The following is a 21,600-nucleotide window of genomic DNA, read 5'->3' as shown; positions in this document are numbered from 1 at the left end:
GGGCTTGCTCAAACTCATGTCCATTGAGTCGGTGGTGCCATCCAACCATCTCATCCTAGTCGTCCCCGTCCCCACATGCCTTCAATCTTTCCCAGCATCAGGCTCTTCACATCAGGTAGCCAAAGTATTGGAGCTTCAGCTTCAGCATCAGACCTTCCAATGAATATTCAGGATTGATTTCCTTTAGGATTGATTTCATTTAGGTCTTCCTTTAGGTTTGATCTCCTTGCAGTACAAGGGACTCTTTAGAGTCTTCTCCAACCCCACAGTTCAAAAGCATCAATCCTTCATCACTCAGCCTTCTTTATGGTCCAACTCTCCCATCCATACATGATTACTGGAAAAACCATAGCTTTGACTAGATGGACCTTTGTCATCAAAGTAATGTCTCTGCTTTTTAACAGCTGTTAAAAAGCTTGGTCAAAGCTTTTCTTCCAAGGAGCAAGCATCTTTTAATTTCATGGTTGCAGTCACTTTCTACAGTGATTTTGAAGTCCGAGAAAATAAAGTCTGTCACTGTTTCCATTGTTACCCCATCTATTTGCCATGAAGTGATGGGACCAGATGCCATGATATTTGTTTTTTTAATGTTGGGTTTTAAGCCAGCTTTTTCATCTTCCTCTTTCACTTTCATCAAGAGGCTCTTTAGTTCCTACTCACTTTCTATCATCTGCATATCTGAGGTTATTGATATTTCTCTCAGCAATCTTGATTCCAGCCTGTGCTTCATCCAGCCTGGCATTTTGCATGATGTACTCTGCCTAGAAGTTAAATAAGCAGGGTGACAATATACAGCCTTAACATACTCCTTTCCCAGTTTTGAACTGGTCTGTTGTACCATGTCTTGTTCTAACTGCTGCTTCTTGACCTGCACACAGGTTTCTCAGGAGGCAGGTAACGTGATCTGGTATTCCCATCTTTTTAAGAATGTTCCACAGTTTGTTGTGATCCACATAGTCAAAGGCTTTAGCATAATCAATGAAGCAGAAATAGGTATTTTTCAGGAATTCTCTTGCTTTTTCTATGATTCAATGGATGTTGGCCATTTGATCTCTGGTTCCTCTGCCTTTTCTAAATCCAGCTTGAACATCTGAAAGTTCTTGGTTCATGTACTATTCAAGCCTAGCTTGGAGAATTTTGAGCATTACTTTGCTAGTGTGTGAGATGAATGCAATTGTGTGGTAGTTTGAACATTCTTTGGCATTGCCTTCCTTTGTGATTGGAATGAAAACTGACCTTTTCCAGTTCTGTGGCCACTGCTGAGTTTTCCAAATTTGCTGGCATATTGAGTGCAGCACTTTCACAGCATCGTCTTTTAGGATTTGAAATAGCTCAACTGGAATTCCATCACCTCCACTAGCTTTGTTCATAGTGATGCTTCCTAAGGCTACTATATTTATTACTGTGTGTTGTGTGCAACACATTTGTGAAAATCCAGGCAGGGAATACATACTTTTCATTCACAAATGTAGAAGGCATCATTTAGAAACTGAATGGAATGGGTCTCAGTAAACGGTATCTGAATGTGATTGATATGGTATATGAGATTAAAAGACATAGCTTATAGATAAAAGAAATTAGGAACTAGGCAAGTTAGTCAATATAAATTAAAATTAACTTTGACCTGATAGAAGGCTGATTTTTAGCTCAATGCATTTCATTGCTACCAGTTGCATAATAATAATGAGAGACGTGAAGGATGGGTCCATTTTCTTCACATAAATGTTTGTTAATTCATATGCATGGCTAAACTAGCATAGTCTGTAATTTTGAAGATGTAGTGAGATTACAACTTAACCATTAAATATACCAAAACAAGTCATTTGTTATAGTCATTCTAGTAACAATTAGAGTTGTATGTATTCAAATACAAATAGATATTTCTAGCTAAAAATATGAATCTGTGACTAGATATATTAATCAGAATTGTTCTAGTGTTATTTAACATAAATGAATTTTAAAATAAAACCTTGTGGGAATCAGTGATCCAAAGCTAAAATAGTCAGGAAAAATGTAAAACTCCTGCAGTTGAAAATAATTAACTGTTCAGACAGTATCCTGTCTCTGCCTGTAAGTCTGGAAGGTCTTGACTGCCCTCTACAGGGCATACAAATAATTTTCACAGATATGAACTTAATATTTAGGCATTTTTTAGAACACACACAAAAAAATGATTTACTGGGGTTCTATTTTTAAGATTTTTACATATTCACCACATAAATTTTTTAAAATAAAAAATCCATGGTCAGCACATAAAGAGATACCACTATTAACTACATTGAAATTAATGTAAGTTAAAAAGAGATGGATAAGAATTTTTTAAGATATAAAATATTCTCCTTTGACTATTAAGACAATAAAATGCAGATGGCTAGTAGTTGTTTGTACTGAGTAACTTCCATTGGTAAAAAAAACACATAAGGAAACACTTAATAGCAAGGTTTTAGCATTTCCAGGTGTGATTGTCTTTTACTTCACCACTGATTTTGGACATACAGCACCCCTGTTTCTGATCTTTAACCGATAATTTGCCTAAAACATATGTGCCCACATATATTAATTCAATATCGCTCATTAGCTAGGCATTGTGAAGGGAAAGTTATTATCATGAGCCTACACACCATTAGTACACTAAACAAGTCTTAGTGTTGACAGAATGGAATACACCACTCCATGTTCCAAAAGGTTAGAAAGAAATTCAAAGACACTTAGGCTGATGAGGCTGATTCAGTCTGGGAAAGATTCTAGCCCCGGATCCCATAGAAAAGTTCTCAGTAATCCACAGAAGCAGCTTGATTTCTCCAAACACAAGTCAAAATAGACTTGATACTGATACATATGGAGATACAAACTCAAAGCTAAAACTGTTAGGTGAATATTAAATGAATAGAAGATGGTGCCACCCTGCAAAATGCTGATTAAAGATTTTTTATATCAGTCTAAGGTAACATTGCCAATAGACTATAACAGATCTCTATCTTTGTCTCTGACATCCCACATTTGTCTTAATCAAGAGAATAATGATAAAAGGTATCTTTATCAAATTTGAAGAGAACATGAAGCACAGGTGAGCAAATAAAGATTAAAAAAAAAGCCTCAACAGCAAGTTAAATTGAATAAGATAACATTTATTGGGGACTATATTAGATCCTCGGAGAAGGAAATGGCAACACACTCTAGTACTCTTGCCTGGAAAATCCCATGGATGGAAGAGCCTGGTGGGCTGCAGTCCATGGGGTCTCGAAGAGTCGGACACGACTGAGCGACTTCACTTTCCCTTTTCACTTTCATGCATTGGAGAAGGAAATGGCAGCCCACTCCAGTGTTCTTGCCTGGAGAATCCCAGGGACAGCAGAGCCTGGTGGGCTGCCGTCTATGGGGTCGCACAGAGTCGGACACGACTGAAGTGACTTAGCAGCAGCAGCAGCATATTAGATCCTAAGTTTGAATCCAAGGGAAAAAAATAATGTGACTGTCAAAAAGCTCACTTAAACTTGTGCTGCTTTAACGGATGACTAGAATAAGAAAAGTGTTGCTCTTTGCTAGCTAGCTATACCAAGAATACTGTGATTTGGACAGGTATGGCAGAAAGCATGTAGGAACTTCATCAGTGTGAGGCCAGAAAAGATGGTAGAGGCAGGAGGTCAGACAGGGTCAGACAGAGGCTCCGGCCTCAGGGGGGCACCTGAATAACCCGTGGGGACGGCTAGGGCGTGCAGTCCAACCTGCCGGACAATTTCATCTTGAGAAATCCCGGGTGGGAGCCAATTTAGGTGTCAGGACAAGCCACAGTCAGGATCAGAAGATCTGATGATGGCAGCAGAATTCCCACCAGCGGTAAATTTAGGAGAAACTGGATATATTTCAAATAAAGCATAGAAGGAGATCTTAGGCAGTGTACTAGAGCCCAGTTGGTATCTAGGCTCCAGCAAAATCATTTCTCCATCAAGTACTATAGGCAAATGTCTACATACTCTGAGTTTATCAAGGATCTTAAATTATTGGATCCAAGATACATAAAGGAAAAGTGAAAGTGAAAGTCACTCAGTCGTGTCCAACTCTTTGTGACCCCGTGGACTATAGAGTCCATAGAATTCTCCAGACCAGAATACTGGAGTGGGTAGCCTTTCCCTTCTCCGGGGAATTTTCCCAACCCAGGGATCGAACCCAGGTCTCCTGCATTGTGGGCAGATTCTTTACCAGCTGAGCCACCAGGGAAACTATAATATTAAAACAAATATAACATGATGTTAACAAGTCACCTGCATTCCAGTACTTTTATTCAGTTGTCCCTCAGTCGTGTCCGACTCTTAGTGACCCCATGGACTGCAGCACGCCAGGCCTCCCTGTCTATCAACATCTCCCAGGGTTTAGTCAAACCCATGTCCATCGAGTCAGTGATGCCATCCAACCATCTCATCCTCTGTCCTCCCCTTCTCCTCCCGCCTTCAATCTTTCCCAGCATCAGGGTCTTTTCCAATGAGTTAGTTCTTCGCATGAGGTGGCCAAAGTATTGGAGTTTCAGCTTCAGCATCAGTCCTTCCAATGAACACCCAGGACTGATCTCCTTTAGGATGGACTGGTTGGATCTCCTTGCAGTCCAAGGGACTCTCAAGAGTCTTCTCCAACACCACAGTTCAAAAGCATCAATTCTTCAGTGCTTACCTTTCTTCACAGTCCAACTCTCCCATCCATACATGACTATTGGAAAAACCATAGCCTTGACTAGATGGACTTTTGTTGGCAAAGTAATGTCTCTATCTTTTAATAGGCTGTCTAGGTTGGTCATAACTTTCCTTCCAAGGAGTAAGCATCTTTTAATTTCATGGCTGCAATCACCATCTGCAATGATTTTGGAGCCCCAGAAAATAAAGTCTGACACTGTTTCCACTCTTTTTCCATTTATTTGCCATGAAGTGATGGGACCAGATGCCATGATCTTAGTTTTCTGAATGTTGAGCTTTAACCCAACTTTTTCACTCTCCTCTTTCACTTTCATCAAGAGGTTCTTTAGTTCCTCTTCACTTTCTGCTGTAAGGGTGGTGTCATCTGCACATCTGAGGTTATTGATATTTCTCTCAGCAATCTTGATTCCAGCCTGTGCTTCATCCAGCCCAGCGTTTCTCATGATGTACTCTGCATACAAGTTAAATAAGTAGGGTGACAACATACAGCCTTGACGTACTCCTTTTCCTATTTGGAACCAGTCTGTTGTTCCATGTCCAGTTCTAACTGTTGTTTCCTGACCCGCATACAGAGTTCTCAAGAGGCAGGTCATGTGGTCTGGTATTCCCATCTCTTTCAGAATTTTCCACAGTTTATTGTGATCCACACAATCAAAGGCTTTGGCATAAGCAGTAAAGCAGAAATAGATGTTTTTCTGGAACTCTCTTGCTTTTTCAATGATCCAGCGGATGTTGGCAATTTGATCTCTGGTTCCTCTGCCTTTTCTAAATCCAGTTGAACATCTGGAAGTTCTCAGTTCATGTACTGTTGAAGCCTGGCTTGGAGAATTTTGAGCATTACTTTGCTAGCATGTGAGATGAGTGCAATTATGTGGTAGTTTGATCATTCTTTGGCATTGCCTTCATTTGTGATTGGAATGAAAACTGACCTTTTCCAGTCCTGTGACCACTGCTAAATTTTCCAAATTTGCTAAGTTATTGAGTGCAGCACTTTCACAGCATCATCTTTTAGGATTTGAAATCGCTCAACTGGAATTCCATCACCTCCACTAGCTTTGTTCATAGTGATGCTTCCTAAGGCCCACTTGTCTTCGCATCTAGGATGTCTGGCTCTAGGTGAGTGATCACACCATCATGATTATCTGGTTCATGAAGATCTTTTTTGTATAATTCTTCTTGTATTCTTGCTACCTCTTCTTAATATCTTCTGCTTCTGTTAAGTCCATACCATTTCTGTCCTTTATCGAACCCATCTTTGCATGAAATGTTCCCTTGGTGTCTCTAATTTTCTTGAAGAGATCTCTAGTCTTTCCCATTCTGTTGTTTCCCTCTATTTCTTTGCACTGATCGCTGAGGAAAGCTTTCTTATCTTTCCTTGCTATTCTTTGGAACTCTGCATTCAAATGGGAGTATCTTTCCTTTCCTCCTTTGCTTTTCACTCCTCTTCTTTTCACAGCTATTTGTAAGGCCTCCTCAGACAACCATTTGCTTTTTTTGTATTCCTTTTTCTTGGGGTGGTTTTGATCCAAATCTCCTGTACAATGTCACGAACCTCCATCCATAGTTCATAAGGCACTCTGTCTATCAAATCTAGTCCCTTAAATCTATTTCTCGCTTCCCCTGTATAATCGTTACAGATTTGATTTAGGTCATTCCTGAATGTTCTAGTGGTTTTATTTTTTTATTAGTGACTTTTTAAATTAGTACTTTTATTAGTGACACATAAATTAAGTTTAACAGGAATGTGAATACATTTTTATATATTGAAAATGAAGTGGGAAGCTGTCTCCAAAAGCAAAGATACTTGGGATCTAAAAGTCTTTAAAAGGGGATGACCAAGTATAGACAACATTAATGGATTATACAGTATTAAACAATCAGATATGAATGAGCAGGTCTTTTGGAAAGTCATTCTGGAAATGTACACATTGGGCAAACATAGGAACTGGCCAGGTTTGACCAGCATGAGAAGAAGACTGAGAATCCTGACTCTGCTTCTTGTGCATCTTAGATCTGGCTGGAAATAGTGGAGGACCTCTCAAGGAATGCTTAGGAAACCAACAAACAACCCTGGACTTGAAGATTTCAAACTTAAGGATGTGACATAATTCCAGATCTGATGCTGCCGAATTTCTAAATCACTCAGGGGTGGCTCAATGACCAGGGCAGGTTTAATCTTGGGGGTGAGTCAGTACAACAGGAAAAGTTGCCAGATAACACAGGAGGAGGGGTGAGACCCCAGGTAGACGTGGCCACCTCTCAGTGTGGGGTCCCGTGGCTCATGGAGTGTACCAGCAACCTGGGGACCACTGAGAGGAGGTTTCATAGGCTGAGAACGTCCTGGGGAGGACCAGACCTACAGAAGGAAACAGTGAAAGGGATGACGAGATGTGTGCTCGAACACAAGAGATACTGTCATATAAGAAATGCACTTGGCTTGCTTTCTATTGGCACAAGGGGCAGATAAAGATCAGATGGTGAATGCTCTTAGAAAAGATGAATTTTTACTTATTATACAGACATATTTTCTAATGATTACCTAGAAATACAATTAACTGTTGAGTTGACTAAGAAAATAACGATAGGGCCATCCCTAGGGACAGGATGATCACTCAAATGGTGAGTCATCAGGTGGGAGTTGGTTATAAAGTGACTCATTGCCTAGATTTGTACCTACAATTTCTTAATACTTGTGAGAATGCTTTAAAAATCTGGCTTCTGTGGTTGCTTTACTGCTTCTTAGGATACAGAGATAAGTGAGAAAGGAATCCCAAGTAGCCTTTAGAGTAAGTGTTACAGTAGACTTGGAGCCACTTAAAGGATTAGATCCAACTAGCTTTCTAGTAGTTTAGATGGTAAAGAATCCGCCTGCAATATGAGAGACCTGGGTTCAATTCCTGGGTTGGGAAGATCCCTTGGAGGAGGGCATGCCAACCCACTTAAGTATTTTTGCCCATGGACAGAGGAGCCTGGCAGTTTATGGTCCATGGGGTTGCAAAGAGTTGGACATGACTGAGCGACTAAGAACAGAGACAGGCTTCTTATCTGCTTCAGAGATGCACCATTACAAATATCTAATAACTTTGTAATAGGAAGGATCTACACAGCTCCTAGACCAGAGATATTGATAACTTTCTAATATTTTGGCCCTCATGTGGAAGGTAGCAGAGAGGGGCAGACTACTAAATCTGTTTCAATAGGTCAACTAAAATCTTGATCATGAGTGCCTTCAATTAGGTGCTAATAATTACTGGCATAAGCAAGAAGGGAAGAAACCGGCTTTTATAGCTAGACTGGACACTCTCCATTGAGCATTTCTTGTTTACCTACAGCTAAAAGAGAAAGGGAGAACTTTTAAACACAACCTTTAAACACAATTCCTAGCTTTCTCTAGGACAGGACCAACTTGGGTCACATGCCTATTTCCAAGCAAAAGAGGTGGCCAGGAGACTGCTATAACCTAATTGTTTTAGACATGACTTATTGCTTAACCCTGAGCCAATCACCATAGCAAAGAGGATGGAGTTTTACCAATTGGCTTAAACCAATCAAGCCCTTGAGATAAGGCTGTGGCCACAGAGGGAAACACATTTACTTGTGTCCACTTGTGGATTAGAAGCTGAAATCTCTCTATTCTCTAAAGCACAGTTCAGTTCAATTTTAGACCATCCTCCCAGCTCTGTTAAGCACAGCAGGGAGTAATTTTTATTTCCAAGTTAGAAAATGCATCCAAAATAGAGTGTTTCAAGAAGTGAAGGAAATACTAGCATCCAGTTCTTTGTACATTTGTACTGGCTCCATGCATCTTTATCCACTGACATCAACTTAATTTTATCTGTACTTTCTGCACCACTAAGAAGTCCCCAGGGGCTGAGAGGAAATTGTGAGAGCTTCTGTGTAGTTATTGTTGCTAGGAAACAATATCCTTGGTATCCAAGTGTTCCGGCTTTGAGACACTGTGTGAAGTCACTGGTTCATAAAGGGAACCTTTGGTAAATAGGTTGTTTGGGTGTGAGTAAATTGATGTTCGCTCTCTGTGGCAAAATGTTCTTGTGTAATCTTTGAATAATAGCTTATTTCTAGGCCTCTCTTCTTTCCTTTGGATCCAGCTGCCATTATTGTTCCCATGAGAACTCACACTTCTACCTAAAATGGAGTGAGCATTATTTTTTCCCCCAAATCATCTGTAATTATCTCAGCCGCTTGAACACTAAGCCAACGAGGTTTTAGTTAACAAAGTCAAGTGAGCTTGGGAATACAGACCCAGACCACTGACTGTATAAATCATTAAATCCTATTAAAATTCACAGCGATTGACAGCCGTGCTCCTGCCCTGCTATTGGGCGTGGCCCTGAAGGGCTCTGCTGCCCTGCAGAAGGGGGGCAATGAGAAGTTTTAAGCTCACTACTATCCTCTCCCCTCTCAACCCCAAACTGAACCATCTCTGGTCCTTCAACTCTAGATATTGCTTACATATTTCTCCCATAGAATCCCACAACTTGAAGATCAGCCTGAGGTTGTAATTTATCACCTAGTTACTCAGTAAGCCTAAAATTAATAAGCACCTTTTTCCATTTCCTTGGGGCCCAGACCCACCAGTAAGGCTCCTGTAGGCAGAATCATTGTAATCAAGAGGGTATCTGGCTCAAGAATGCTACTAAATAAATTATATATCAGGTTACCAGTTTGAGACAATAAATTCAGACCCCTAAGCAGCAAACAACATTCATAAATTCATTTATTCAGAAATACATATGTTAGATGCATAACTATGGGCAAAATATGTTCTAGGCATCGAGAATTGTTTTAATGATTAAAAGAAGGTCTTTGCTTTCAAAAAGTATATAATATAATGAGAGATGGAGGAGACAAAAGGCAGAGATAAACACAAAACTATGTAAACAGGTAAAATATTTTCACAATAAGATGTACTGTGTTGACAGAAAGTGTGAAAGCAGAAACCACTCAAGGTTTTTCAAAAAGGAAATGAGGTGGATGAAACTAGAGCCTGTTATACAGAGTGAAGTAAGTCAGAAAGAAAAACACCAATACAGTATATTAACACGTATATATGGTATTTAGAAAGATGGTGATGATGACCCTATATGCTAGACAGCAAAAGAGACACAGATCTAAGGACAGACGTTTGGACTCTGTGGGAGAATGTGCGGGTGGGATGATTTGAGAATAGCATTGAACATGTATTTTCCATATGTGAGATAGACCATCAGTCCAAGTTCGATGCATGAAACAGGGCACTCAAAGCCAGTGCACTGGGATGACCCTGAGGGATGGGATGGGGCGGGAGGTGGGAGGGGAGTGCAGGATGGGGGACACATGTACACCCATGGCTGATTCAGGTCGATCTATGGCAAAAACCACTACAATATTGTAAAGTAATTAGCCTCAAAATAAATTAATTAATTTTTAAAAAGGGGAACTTAATAGAGAGAATTGATTACAAAGACTGGAAGAGCTGGAAAAGCAAAAGAGAGAAAGAAGAAAGGGGTGTTAAGGGAGCCAAAGCCAGAAGCAAGCGCCCATGAGCCTGAATCTGTTGGATCCTATTAGAAATGCTGTCCTGGTTGTTTGTGGAGGTGCCAAAAGAGGTGCTGTGAGAGTCTGGAATCACCCCCACCGTCCAGCAGTGATTGTCAGCAACAGCAACCCTGCCACCTTGTCAGAGACAGAATCCAGGGCCTTGCCTCCCCCTTCTACCTTCTAATCTTCAGCCCGTTCTTCCTACGGGCATCTAAAGGAAGCAAGAGAGACAGAGAGTCCGGCCCCAGAGGTACGGAACAGAGTTCAGAAAGCAGGATGTGAGACACAGAAAGAGCAAATGAATGACCAGCAGAGGCCACAGCAGAGGTTTTAATGAAAAGCTCTGGTAATCCCAAATCTGGAGGAAATAATTCTTCCCTAGCAGAGAAAGACAACAGATCGATCTAGATTTTTGTTGCAGAATTGTTATAGAAGCCCATTTGGCAACAAGCAGAAAGAGATTTAATAAGGAGGTGCTGCTTACAAAATTAAAAAGTGGAAGTAGTAGGCTCGTCTAGCCCGGGCAACTGGAAATGACTCCCAGCACCGCAGCGCAGACTGGCCCCACCATGGGGACTGAGCGCTTCACCGCACCAGGAAGTTGGTGATCAGCTAGCTCCTGCCATCATGTTGACTCCAGGACCTCAGAAAGTTAAAACCAGGATTCCTGGTTCCAGAGCCCCCTCTACAATGTATGAGCTGCACCAAAATGAACGCTCGAATATCACCTTGACATCACTTAAATTCGTTTAATAAGGGTACCTAAATCTTTACCTTGGGAACTGTAGTTTTTAGCTTTCCTAAATATTAGAACATGTACGAAAGGAAGCCAATCCACACAGAAAGATTTAGAAAGGAATTTTGTGCTGAAATATGTAACATTTTACATGAAATATGCAATCTCCAAGAGGGCAGGGGCCATGTCAGTTTTATTCACTACTGTAACCATGGCGATTTTCCATTCCCAGCACATAGTCAATAAATACCTACTCATCCAGTGAGTAACACACACACATAGGTTAGTGCCTGGCTGTCAAGCTAAGGTTAGTAGCACAAAGTCAAGAGTCTTAATTTTCACAGTTGTCTTAGATTGTCTAATCTGTTTATTTTAATTTTAGAATCACTTTTGTCTAGTTCCCCCCCCCCAAAAAAGAGCCCATTGGTATTACTAGGCAATCATATTAAATTATAAACGAACTTATGATGTTGAGTCTTCCTATTTGAAATATGGTATGCCTTTTTATTTGTTCAAGGCTTCTTTTGTGCTTTTTAAAAGTGTTTCAAATATTGCTTCATATAAGTCTTGCCTGTGTTTCTAAGTTTATTACTAGATATTTCTTCTCTATTTTAAAAACAGTCATTGTAAATTTTTGTTTTTATATATGAAAACCACTCATTTCTGTGTAGTAATTTTGTACTCCATTATCATACTAATTCTATTTTTGTAATAGTCATTCAGTTAATTCTTTAGGGCTTACTGGATATGCAATTGTATAATTAATCTTAATACTTTAACCAGCAGTTTTCCAACTTTATAGTTCAAAATTTTCATTCACTTACTTAATGGTTAGTGTTTCCAGAACAATGTTAAAAATAATAGCAATGACAGTGGACACTCTTATTTTGTTCTTAACTTTCATGGGAATAGTCCACTATTTCCACAATAAGCATGATTCTGGTTTTGAGACTCAGAAAGTTATATCTTACCACATTATGGAAATATCCATATAGTCACATTTATTGGGTGGTGTTGTTTGTTTTGTTAAAAAAACAGACTGGCTATTAAATTTTGTCAAATGCCTTTTTCAGTTCAGTTCAATTCAGTTCAGTCACTTAGTCATGTCCGACTCTTTGCGACCCCATGAATCGCAGCACGCCAGGCCTCCCTGTCCATCACCAACTCCTGGAGTTTGCTCAAACCCATGTCCATCGAGTTGATGATGCCATCCAGCCATCTCATCCTCTGTCGTCCCCTTCTCCTCCCTGCCTTCAATCCCTCCCAGCATCAGGGTCTTTTCCAATGAGTCAACTCTTCGCGTGAGGTGGCCAAAGTATTGGAGTTTCAGCTTCAACATCAGTCCTTCCAATGAACACCCAGGACTGATCTCCTTTAGGATGGACTGGTTGGATCTCCTTGCAATCCAAGGGACTCTCAAGAGTCTTCTCTAACACCACAGTTCAAAAGCATCAATTCTTTGGCACTCAGCTTTCTTCACAGTCCAACACTCACATCCATACATGACTACTGGAAAAACCATAGCCTTGGCCAGGCAGACCTTTGTTGGCAAAGTAATGTCTCTGCTTTTTAACATGCTGTCTAGGTTGGTCATAACTTTCCTTCCAAGGAGTAAGCGTCTTTTAATTTCATGGCTGCAGTCACCATCTGCAGTGATGCCTTTTTAGCACCTGTGTATATAATCATATGCTTTTTTTCTCCTTAGATCTGTTAATATAATGAAGTACATTACTAGATTTTTCTAATATTGAATCATTTGCACTCCTGAAATAAACGTTGTTTATTTAATTATGTTATGCAATGTCATTTAATGTCCTCCTGGATCTTGTTTCACTAATATGTTCTGTTTATGAAAATAATTTGGAAGTTTTTATTCATAGCTTATACTTTGGAATTAAGTAGAAATAGAATTATCAGTTCTTAAATGTTGGAATCTGGTGCTTGTTTGTAAGGGGTAACATCAAATTTTTTGTTTGTTTAATTAATTTTTTTTATTTTATGTTGGAGTATGGCTGTGATAGTTTCCATGGACAGCAAAGGGACTCAGCCACACATATACATGTATTTTGATCTTCTGTCTCTCCTGATTCAAGCTTTAGCTAATGCTTTTCTTATAAGAAAATTATCTGTTTTATTCAAATTTTCAAATGTATTTCCATAGATTTGAGCAAAGTTGTCTTAAAATTCTTCCCAACCCCCCTGTTTCCAAAGTGCTTTCCCTGATGATATCCTGATTCCTTTGTTTGACTGGAGTCCTCTGTAGAGTAGTTTCCTCAAATAGGTCCCTGGGTAATGTTCTCGGATCTTCATGTGTCTTCTCTGGAAGGAAGTGGTATTTCAGCCGAGAACCAGACTCTTGCGTCTCAGTTGCTGCCCTTTTGCTTTCACTCCAGCTGTTGTGAATTGTTGTTCTATAATCCCTTCCTTTCTAATCCCTTCCCTATAATCCCTTCCTTTATAATCTCTTCATTTCTAAAGCTGTATGTCTGAGTCCAATAGCTTTTCCTGTGAAAACACCCTCCATTCTGTGTCTGGAAGATTGTAAAATTATTATTTTACCTTGGAGTTCAGGAATGATATCAGGGTTGCCCAATATAATGAGCCCCTCAATAGACAAAATAGTTTAGTTGTTAAATTCAGGGAAATTTGTATTTTGTTTTTGTGTGTTACAGCTCCTCTTCTTCTTTCACTCATGCCCACTATTCATATATTAGCCCTTATATTTTCCACTTCTCTGTAATTTGTTCAAACTGTCATCCAAGCCGCTAATCTGGCCTCATCAGTGGCATCTTCTCATCAATTCATCTAACACACTTTTTTTATTAAAACCTATGGGCTTCAGAACGAGGAAGTAAGGAACTTTTCCCATGCTAATCATATATCCTTATGTGTTCCCAAATTTTGAATAAGGGCGGGAAATGAGAAGTTCATACTCTTGTCTGCTTTCTCCCACAGTTCTTCTCATGAGATGATGTCTATTTTGAATGTTCTGCTTGTTTTGCTTCCCTAGGATGACTGGGTTTCCTTACAAATATTGTGTTTTTCTTGCATATCCCTTGGGGTTTGGACCCAATAGCCAGAGCACCCTAAATGGAAACAGTGTTCTAGGTGGAAAGCATGGTGGGCTCCAGGGAAGCTGTCATTCCCCTACTGATGCACAGGAGGTACTCATCTCTCTCTCTCCCCCCACTTTTAAAATTCTCCTACATCTTATTAAGGGAATGGCTCAAATGGTGAAGAATCTGACTGCAATGCTGGAGACCTGGGTTTGATCCCTGGGTCAGGAAGATCCCTTAGAGAAGGGAATGGCAATCCTCTCCAGTATTCTTGCTGGGAGAATCCCACGGACAGAGGAGCCTGGCAGGCTGCAGTCCACGGTGTCGCAAAGAGTCGGACACAACTTAGCAACTAACACGTTCATGTTACATCTTATTAAGGGCTTCCCAGGTGGTGCTAGTGGTAAAGAACTTGCCTGCCAATGCAGGAGATGTAAGAGATGTGGGTTCGATCCCTGGGTTCAGAAGATCCCCTGGAGGAGGGCATGGCAACCCACTCCAGTGTTCTTGCCTGGAGAGTCCCATGGACAGAGGAGCCTGGCGGGCTGTGGCCCACAGGGTTGCAAAGTGACTTAGCACACACACACATCTTATCAGGGGCTGTGGAAGCAGCAGTTGCTCTAGTCACATAAGTGCTAGCAGCCTCCGTTAAATAGGCCCCGCCAAATCCCCACCCCAGCTTTCTTCCTTAATCGCACTGTTCTAACCCCCATCTAAGTACCAAAGCTTCTAGTCCCCGGTTCTCTCCTTTTTAAATGAAGAAGAATTTGACGCTTTTTTATTTGAGGTGAATATAAATAAAAAAATTAACTTAGCAGGTAAACAGATTTATACACAGACCCCTCTCCACCAAAAAAAGCTCAGGAATTGCCTAATTAAATAGCTGCGGCAGGAGGCATGAAGGTAGGACTATTAACAGGAAATCAGAGAGTCTAAGCAATTAAATCTCCAGACCCCTAGCCCCACACCTCCACTCCATGAAGACCAGAGGCTTCTCCTCTGAAGAGGGGAGAACAGCAGGTCTTTGGGATAGGCGGATATCAGTGCAGAGCTTGAAGATAAGAATACAGGCTGAAACAAAAGGATTGAATAAAAAAGAAAAGAAACTTAGAAAGACCCTCTTTGTCTCTAGAAGATAGAAAGATACAAATATAGCCTCTCTATGTCTTAAGTGAATTTTAGACTTTTAGATATATCAATTCATTGTTTTTATGCAAGCTATTCTAATATATGATAATATATGTGTCTATATATTATTAATATATAGACTATATATTAATAATATATGTCTATTCTATAAACTTAAATAGACTACTGGCAAGTGGGAGCAAAAATAAAAGGGAGAATAGATTTCAGGATAGACCCTTCTGTCACAATCTATAATCCTCTTCATATTCTCCTTAAATTACTTAAAGCTCACTCTCATAAGTATTAAGATATAAAAATATCATCAAAAAATCATATAGTTCCTAAAATTTTCACATATACATTAGCTATAATCAAAAGATATAAATAGAAGCTTGCCTAAGTTTATTTTTTTTAAAAAAAGAGACTGCTATCTTGAATGTATTGATCATTTAACAGATCTGTACCAATTTGTTCTTTCATTATACTTCATCCATTGATTCTTTCTATAGCTCTCTTAACAAACATGTGCTCTGTTATTATACTTGTTGTGATTAAATGCTGTTCAGTCACTAAGTCGTGTTCAGCTCTTTGCGGCCCCAGGGACTGCGGCGCACCAGGCTCTTCTGTCCTTCACTGTCTCCTGGAGGTGCTCAAATCCACGTGCGTGGAGTCGGCGATGCTATCTCACCATCTCATCCTCTGCTCTCTCCGCCTTTTGCCTTCAATCTTTCCCAGCATGAGTCTTTTCCATTGTGTTGGATCTTTGCATCAGGTGGCCAAAGTATTGGACCTTCAGCTTCAGGATCAATCCTTCCAATAAATATTTGGGTTGATTTCCTGTAGGACTGACTGGTTTGATCTCCCTGCAGCCCAAGGGACTCTTAACAGTCTTCTATGCCAAGACACCCAGAATCCAGGCGTCCTCCAATCTAATCAAAGAGTCCCCACTGGCAGACACAATAAACACGCAGCAGTGGTAGCAGATGCCACTGAAGCTCACAGAGCTTGTGTTCACCAGGCCAGCTGTGCCCATCCGCCCAGTGCAACCACAGCCAGCCTGTCAGCAACAGCACTCAACAAACCTCTTTTGTCATCCTGATTTAAAACATCATCTTGTCATCAATCGCTGGTATTTTTTTCTCAGATCCCCGACTGTCTTCAAAGTGAATTTCTAGGCCAACTGAACCCTTATCCAACTCTGCTGTTTCTTCGTTTCAGATGGCTACACCACCGATGACATTGAGTTTTACTGGAATGGAGGAGAGGGCGCAGTAACAGGCGTCAACAAAATTGAGCTCCCTCAGTTTTCAATTGTCGACTACAAGATGGTGTCGAAGAAGGTGGAGTTCACAACAGGTGAGAAGTTTCCCCCCAAATGGACTAGGGGTGCTGAGAAAGAAGGTGGAGCCCACCAAATGACCATCTGATGTTTTCTTTTATTTTTTTCCATTCAGGGGCATACCCACGACTGTCACTAAGTTTTCGTCTCAAAAGAAACATTGGTTACTTCATTTTGCAAACCTACATGCCTTCCACACTGATTACAATTCTGTCCTGGGTGTCGTTTTGGATCAATTATGATGCATCTGCAGCCAGAGTTGCACTAGGTAATGCATTCCAGCGCCCCAGAGGGCTGGTGGGATTTCGCTTCAAATAACAACCAGTGAGAAGCACTGCGGGCAAGAGCTTCTCACATAGAGAGCCAAAGGGTGAGATTGCCCTAAGGGTGCTCGGTGATAAAACATCTACATGTAAGCACTTAACAGAGTGCATGTTTTACAACATAACGTCCTTTTATCACTTTACCAAAATTAAAAAAAATAATATTGCAGTGCATTCAACCCTATATAAGTGCTTCTTAGAGCATATTTTAAAATTCTCATTACACTAATTTTTACTAACTTTGTGATTTCTTCCTTGGTTCCTGCTTTCTTTGGTGGAGAACATTATTATATTATTTTCAAATGGACCTGAAGAAAGCTAAATCTTGTAACCATTCACAAGCTATGTCAATACTATCTTTTGAATATTAAATGTAGTTAAATTTTATCTATCTGAATCTCCCTTAAATGGAGCTTCTTGCACTTGAGAAAGGTACAGATATTCATCAGCTGTATTAATGATCTGTGATAAGGACAGAATAAAAATGGTTTCTTTCCTGAAGAACAAAATTCAGAATTAATCTTGCCATGACTGAATAATTGCTGCAAACTGAAAGGCTGTATTTAATTTTAAAGGATTCCTTGGAAAGTTAGAATATGTAAGATCTGTCTGATGAATCTGGGTTTGTGTGGGTTGGCCTTATTATTTGACCCAGAGCCATTTCATTTATCATCTTCTGGGATTATTCATGCACACACACACGCATGCATCTGTGCATGCAAAAGAGCACCATTTGTGACTAAGCTAGCATACCTAGCTAGGTATAGGCCTAACATACCTAGGTCTGTTGAGACTACAGAACTGGATTAAAGAGTCAGCATAACCTTTCACCCCTAGACTAGTCATCATGTCTACAGCTCATTTCTATTGGTTGAGTATCTAAGGCTCACAAAGTCAAGTGCTAGGCAGCCCCTTATCAACTTTTGAACATTCCAAGACTAAGAAAACTAGACCAATAGTTTATCATATCATACGTATGTATGTGCACATATTATGTGAGTATGAACATGAATGCGTATATATGCCGTGGTTAAAGAAAAATATTGGACAATGTCCGCAGCAGGGAATATGAACCATCAAGGTCATGAATTGTCTTTTTTACACATTTATCCTCAAAGCTAATGATATTTTGATTAGAGATGTCAGCATATAAAGATAATGAATAAAATAAAACTGTCTTTTGAAATGTAAAACCTAAGGTAGTTTAAAACCTACTCAAGTAGAAAAAAAATTTATTTACCAACCCCCCTTACTTAAAAAAATTCAAGCCAAGGAGTAGGAGCAGAAGTGGAATTGATGTATTTTAAATGAGTTGTTTGTTTCTGTACCAGAGGTTAGATAGGATTATATTACGGGAAATTTAAAATGTTATTCAAAAAAGTAAACAGTACCACTCTGAGGGCATTTCATATCAGTCCGGACATTTAAATCCATCACTGATGTCAACGATTTAAACTTTTTATACAGTAGTTCTGACTCCCTCTGTTCTCCTAAAGCTGGGTGGTCAAATCAGGGAATCCAAATAGAATAATCTCACTAGCAAATGATGTTGAAACTATTTTACTCTCTTATCATTTTCGAACTTCTATTCCCTTTGCCAGTTTTCCTTTGTCTTTAGTATCCATTTTATGTTTTTTGTCTTTATTTGTAAGGAACTCCATCCAGTTTTAGGTTTTCCTTTTATTCTAAATGCCTTTGCTTCATACCTCCTTGCTTTTTTGCCCCTAGCTCAGTGATCTACAGTAAAATAGCTAATCTCAGAGTCTGTTTACTTAGATATAAAATGGGAACAATATACCTGTCCTGTCCCACTCAGCAGGCTGTTATGACTGCATAGAATCCAGAGATGTGTTCACAACTGTAAAATCACTATGTGTGTATATTAGTCACTCAGTCATGTCCAGCTCATTGTGACCCCATGGACTATAGCCCACCAGGCTCCTCTGTCAAGGCAAGACTACTGAAGTAGGTAGCCACTCCCTTCTGTAGGGGATCTTCCCATCCCAGAGTTCAAACTTGGGTCTCCCACACTGCAGATTCTTCACAGTCTGAGCCACCAGGGCAGTCCTATACAGGTGTGTAAAATTAGTATACAGCACATTTTAGGACTCAGTAGGAACATCACTTCTTATTTTCCCCAATCATCATTTCATCGCCATCATCAACACAAAATGTTATACAGACACACAAAAATTATACTGTTAAGAATGATACATTTAACAAAGTAGACAAAGCAAAAATCTTCCTTCTAAAAGACTACAGTCTTAAATTTCTTTAAGAAGTTGAATTTTTAGGAAGCCTTTTCCTGACTCCTGGGAGCTAACTCACTCTAGTCTCTGGAATCAAGGAAATAGAGGTAATATTTGAGGGAGGAAAGTCAGTAAGATTTTATTATATTTTAAAATCCATATATCAAATACTTGATGCAAATCATGAACTTTATTAGTTTCTTCTTTCCATGTCAACTCACGATGAATGTTGTGTTATACTTTTAAAAAGCAGTATTGACCTTATGACCTGGACATATTAGTTCATGCAATGAAATAGGTCTCCTTAAACTGGTCACTGACTTGCAGTTCGGTAGTGGCTGCCGTGGGGATTAGTATTACAAGAACAGAGTTAGGATGGACGTGACAGATGCTGAGAGAAGGAAGGAAAGAAGGTGGCATGTAGCAGAATGAGGGACATAGGACAGTAAACTGGGTGAATCAATGAGATTTTAATATTTCCATCCACCTTTCTTTCTCCTTTGTGCATTATTTTTTAAAACACAGTTTTCAAGCCAATACTCACAGAGCTTCCCATTTTACGATTCATTCATGAACTATGTAAGGAGCCTGCAGCTTTGTCTTTTAAATGGTCTGCCCTTTTCGCCTCGAGGTTTATTGCATCACTACCATCAGTCTGGGATACTAACAAGAGGATGGTATCTGTCATCTGTCTTCAACAGGAAACTCAGCAAGTGCACTCAGCTCAGCTGCGTTTTCTGTTTCACAGGCATCACCACCGTGCTGACCATGACCACCATTAGCACGCACCTCAGGGAGACCCTGCCGAAGATCCCGTACGTCAAGGCCATCGACGTCTACCTGATGGGCTGCTTCGTGTTCGTGTTCCTGGCTCTGCTGGAATATGCCTTTGTGAATTACATCTTTTTTGGGAAAGGCCCTCAGAAGAAAGGAGCTGGCAAACAAGACCAGAGCGCTAATGAGAAGAACAAACTGGAGATGAATAAAGTCCAGGTAATCTATTAAATAGGGCTTCCCGGGCAGCTCGGCTGGTAAAGAACACACCTTCCACGCAGGAAACCCTGGTTCGATTCCTGGGTAGGGATGACGGACAGGCTACCCACTCCAGTATTCATGGGCTTCCCTGGTAAAGAATCTGCCTGCAATGTGGGAGACCTGGGCTCCATCCCTGGGTTGGGAAGATCCCCTGGAAGAGGGAATGGCAGCCCACTCCAGTATTCTTGCCTGGAGAATTCCCATGGACAGAGGAGCCTGGCAGGCTATAGTCCCCAGAGTTGCAAAAAGTCAGACATGACTGAGTGACTAAAGACAGCACAATCTATTAAATATTCCTAACAATCTTATTCTGCAAGTTAGCAGCAGTATGGTACTCAGAGCTCCCACAACAGAATAAAGTATCATAAAGTATTACTTTATGTTCAATAAGGCTCAAACTGCCCTTCATGTTGCACAACTGGAAACTGAGAATCGGAGATATTAGGTGGAATTTTACATAGATAAATAACATACATGGGCCTGCAACTCAACTGCAAGTCCATGATTCCTTATTCTAAACTATATAGTTGTGAGACTATATGCAAGATAGTTCCAGATCTTCTTTATAAATAAATGAAAACTAAAGAAGTAAGAACCAACTCTTACTCCTAAGTGGCAATGAGGCACTGCAGCACAGCGGTTACATCCACAGAATGGAATCAAACTGCTTGGGGTTAATTCCCAGCTCTGCCACTTACTGGCTTTAGAACTCCAGGCAAATCAACCTGTGTTATTCCTTATCTAACCTGTTCTCGATGTTATCAACCAGAAAATGATGACTATAATATACCTATCTCTCAGTTACCGTAAGGACTAAATGAGTTTTGGTATTTTTTTTCAAAGTCTAGTATTTGATAGTTTATATTCTAGTATTTTTTAAGTCTAATCTAGTACGCAGTAAATACTCAGTAAGTATTAAAGCTCCAATACTTTGGCCACCTGATGCGAAGGGCTGACTCATTGGCAAAGGTCTTAAGGCTGAGAAAGATTGAGGGCAGGAGAAGGCAGGGAGAGAGGATGAAATGGTTGGATAGCATCACCAACTCAACAGACAAGAGTTTGAGCAAACTCCAGGAGATAGTGAATGACAGGGAAGCCTGGCATGCTGCAGTCCATGGGGCTGCAAATAGTCTGATACTACTGAGCAACTGAACAGCAACAATTATTATATTCAAGACACTGTCAATATCTGTCCTTTGCTTTTCACTGGTAGGTCCTATGACCTGTGCTGTCACTGTGTAATTAAATTGAAAATAATGCTTTGTTTATTCTTTTGAAAAATCCCTGTAGTCCCTACTTTCATGCCATTTATCACTAAAACCATTTGAAAATTATGTGCATTGAAACACTGGATCCATGACAAATTGTTTTGAAGATGGCACACAGGTGGCGACTCAATATTCATTCATGGTCCTGAGCATTGAGGATACTGCTCTTAATGAGAGGGGTCTCCTTGCCCTCCTGGAGTTTAGACGCTAACACGGGAAGACAGGCAGGACGCGAACAGC

At 40.2% G+C, this 21,600-nt stretch overlaps 1 protein-coding gene across 2 annotated transcripts in view; it reads left to right on the top strand.

The window, feature by feature from the left end:
• The window catches only part of GABRB1 (gamma-aminobutyric acid type A receptor subunit beta1), a 410,935-nt gene that overhangs the window by 368,334 nt on the left and 21,001 nt on the right, over positions 1 to 21,600 (top strand). For both annotated transcript variants that reach the window (XM_043438789.1, XM_043438790.1), the window contains 3 exons: positions 16,365 to 16,502; positions 16,601 to 16,753; positions 19,806 to 20,050. In XM_043438789.1, coding sequence (XP_043294724.1) covers positions 16,365 to 16,502; positions 16,601 to 16,753; positions 19,806 to 20,050 — 536 coding nt within the window. The remainder of the gene's footprint in view (positions 1 to 16,364; positions 16,503 to 16,600; positions 16,754 to 19,805; positions 20,051 to 21,600) is intronic.

This window comes from Cervus canadensis, chromosome 19 (genome assembly GCF_019320065.1).
Source record: "Cervus canadensis isolate Bull #8, Minnesota chromosome 19, ASM1932006v1, whole genome shotgun sequence".
Taxonomy (NCBI): Eukaryota; Metazoa; Chordata; class Mammalia; order Artiodactyla; family Cervidae; genus Cervus; species Cervus canadensis.
The sequence above is the reverse complement of the archived record's forward strand: the minus strand, read 5'-3'. Positions and strand labels throughout refer to the sequence as shown.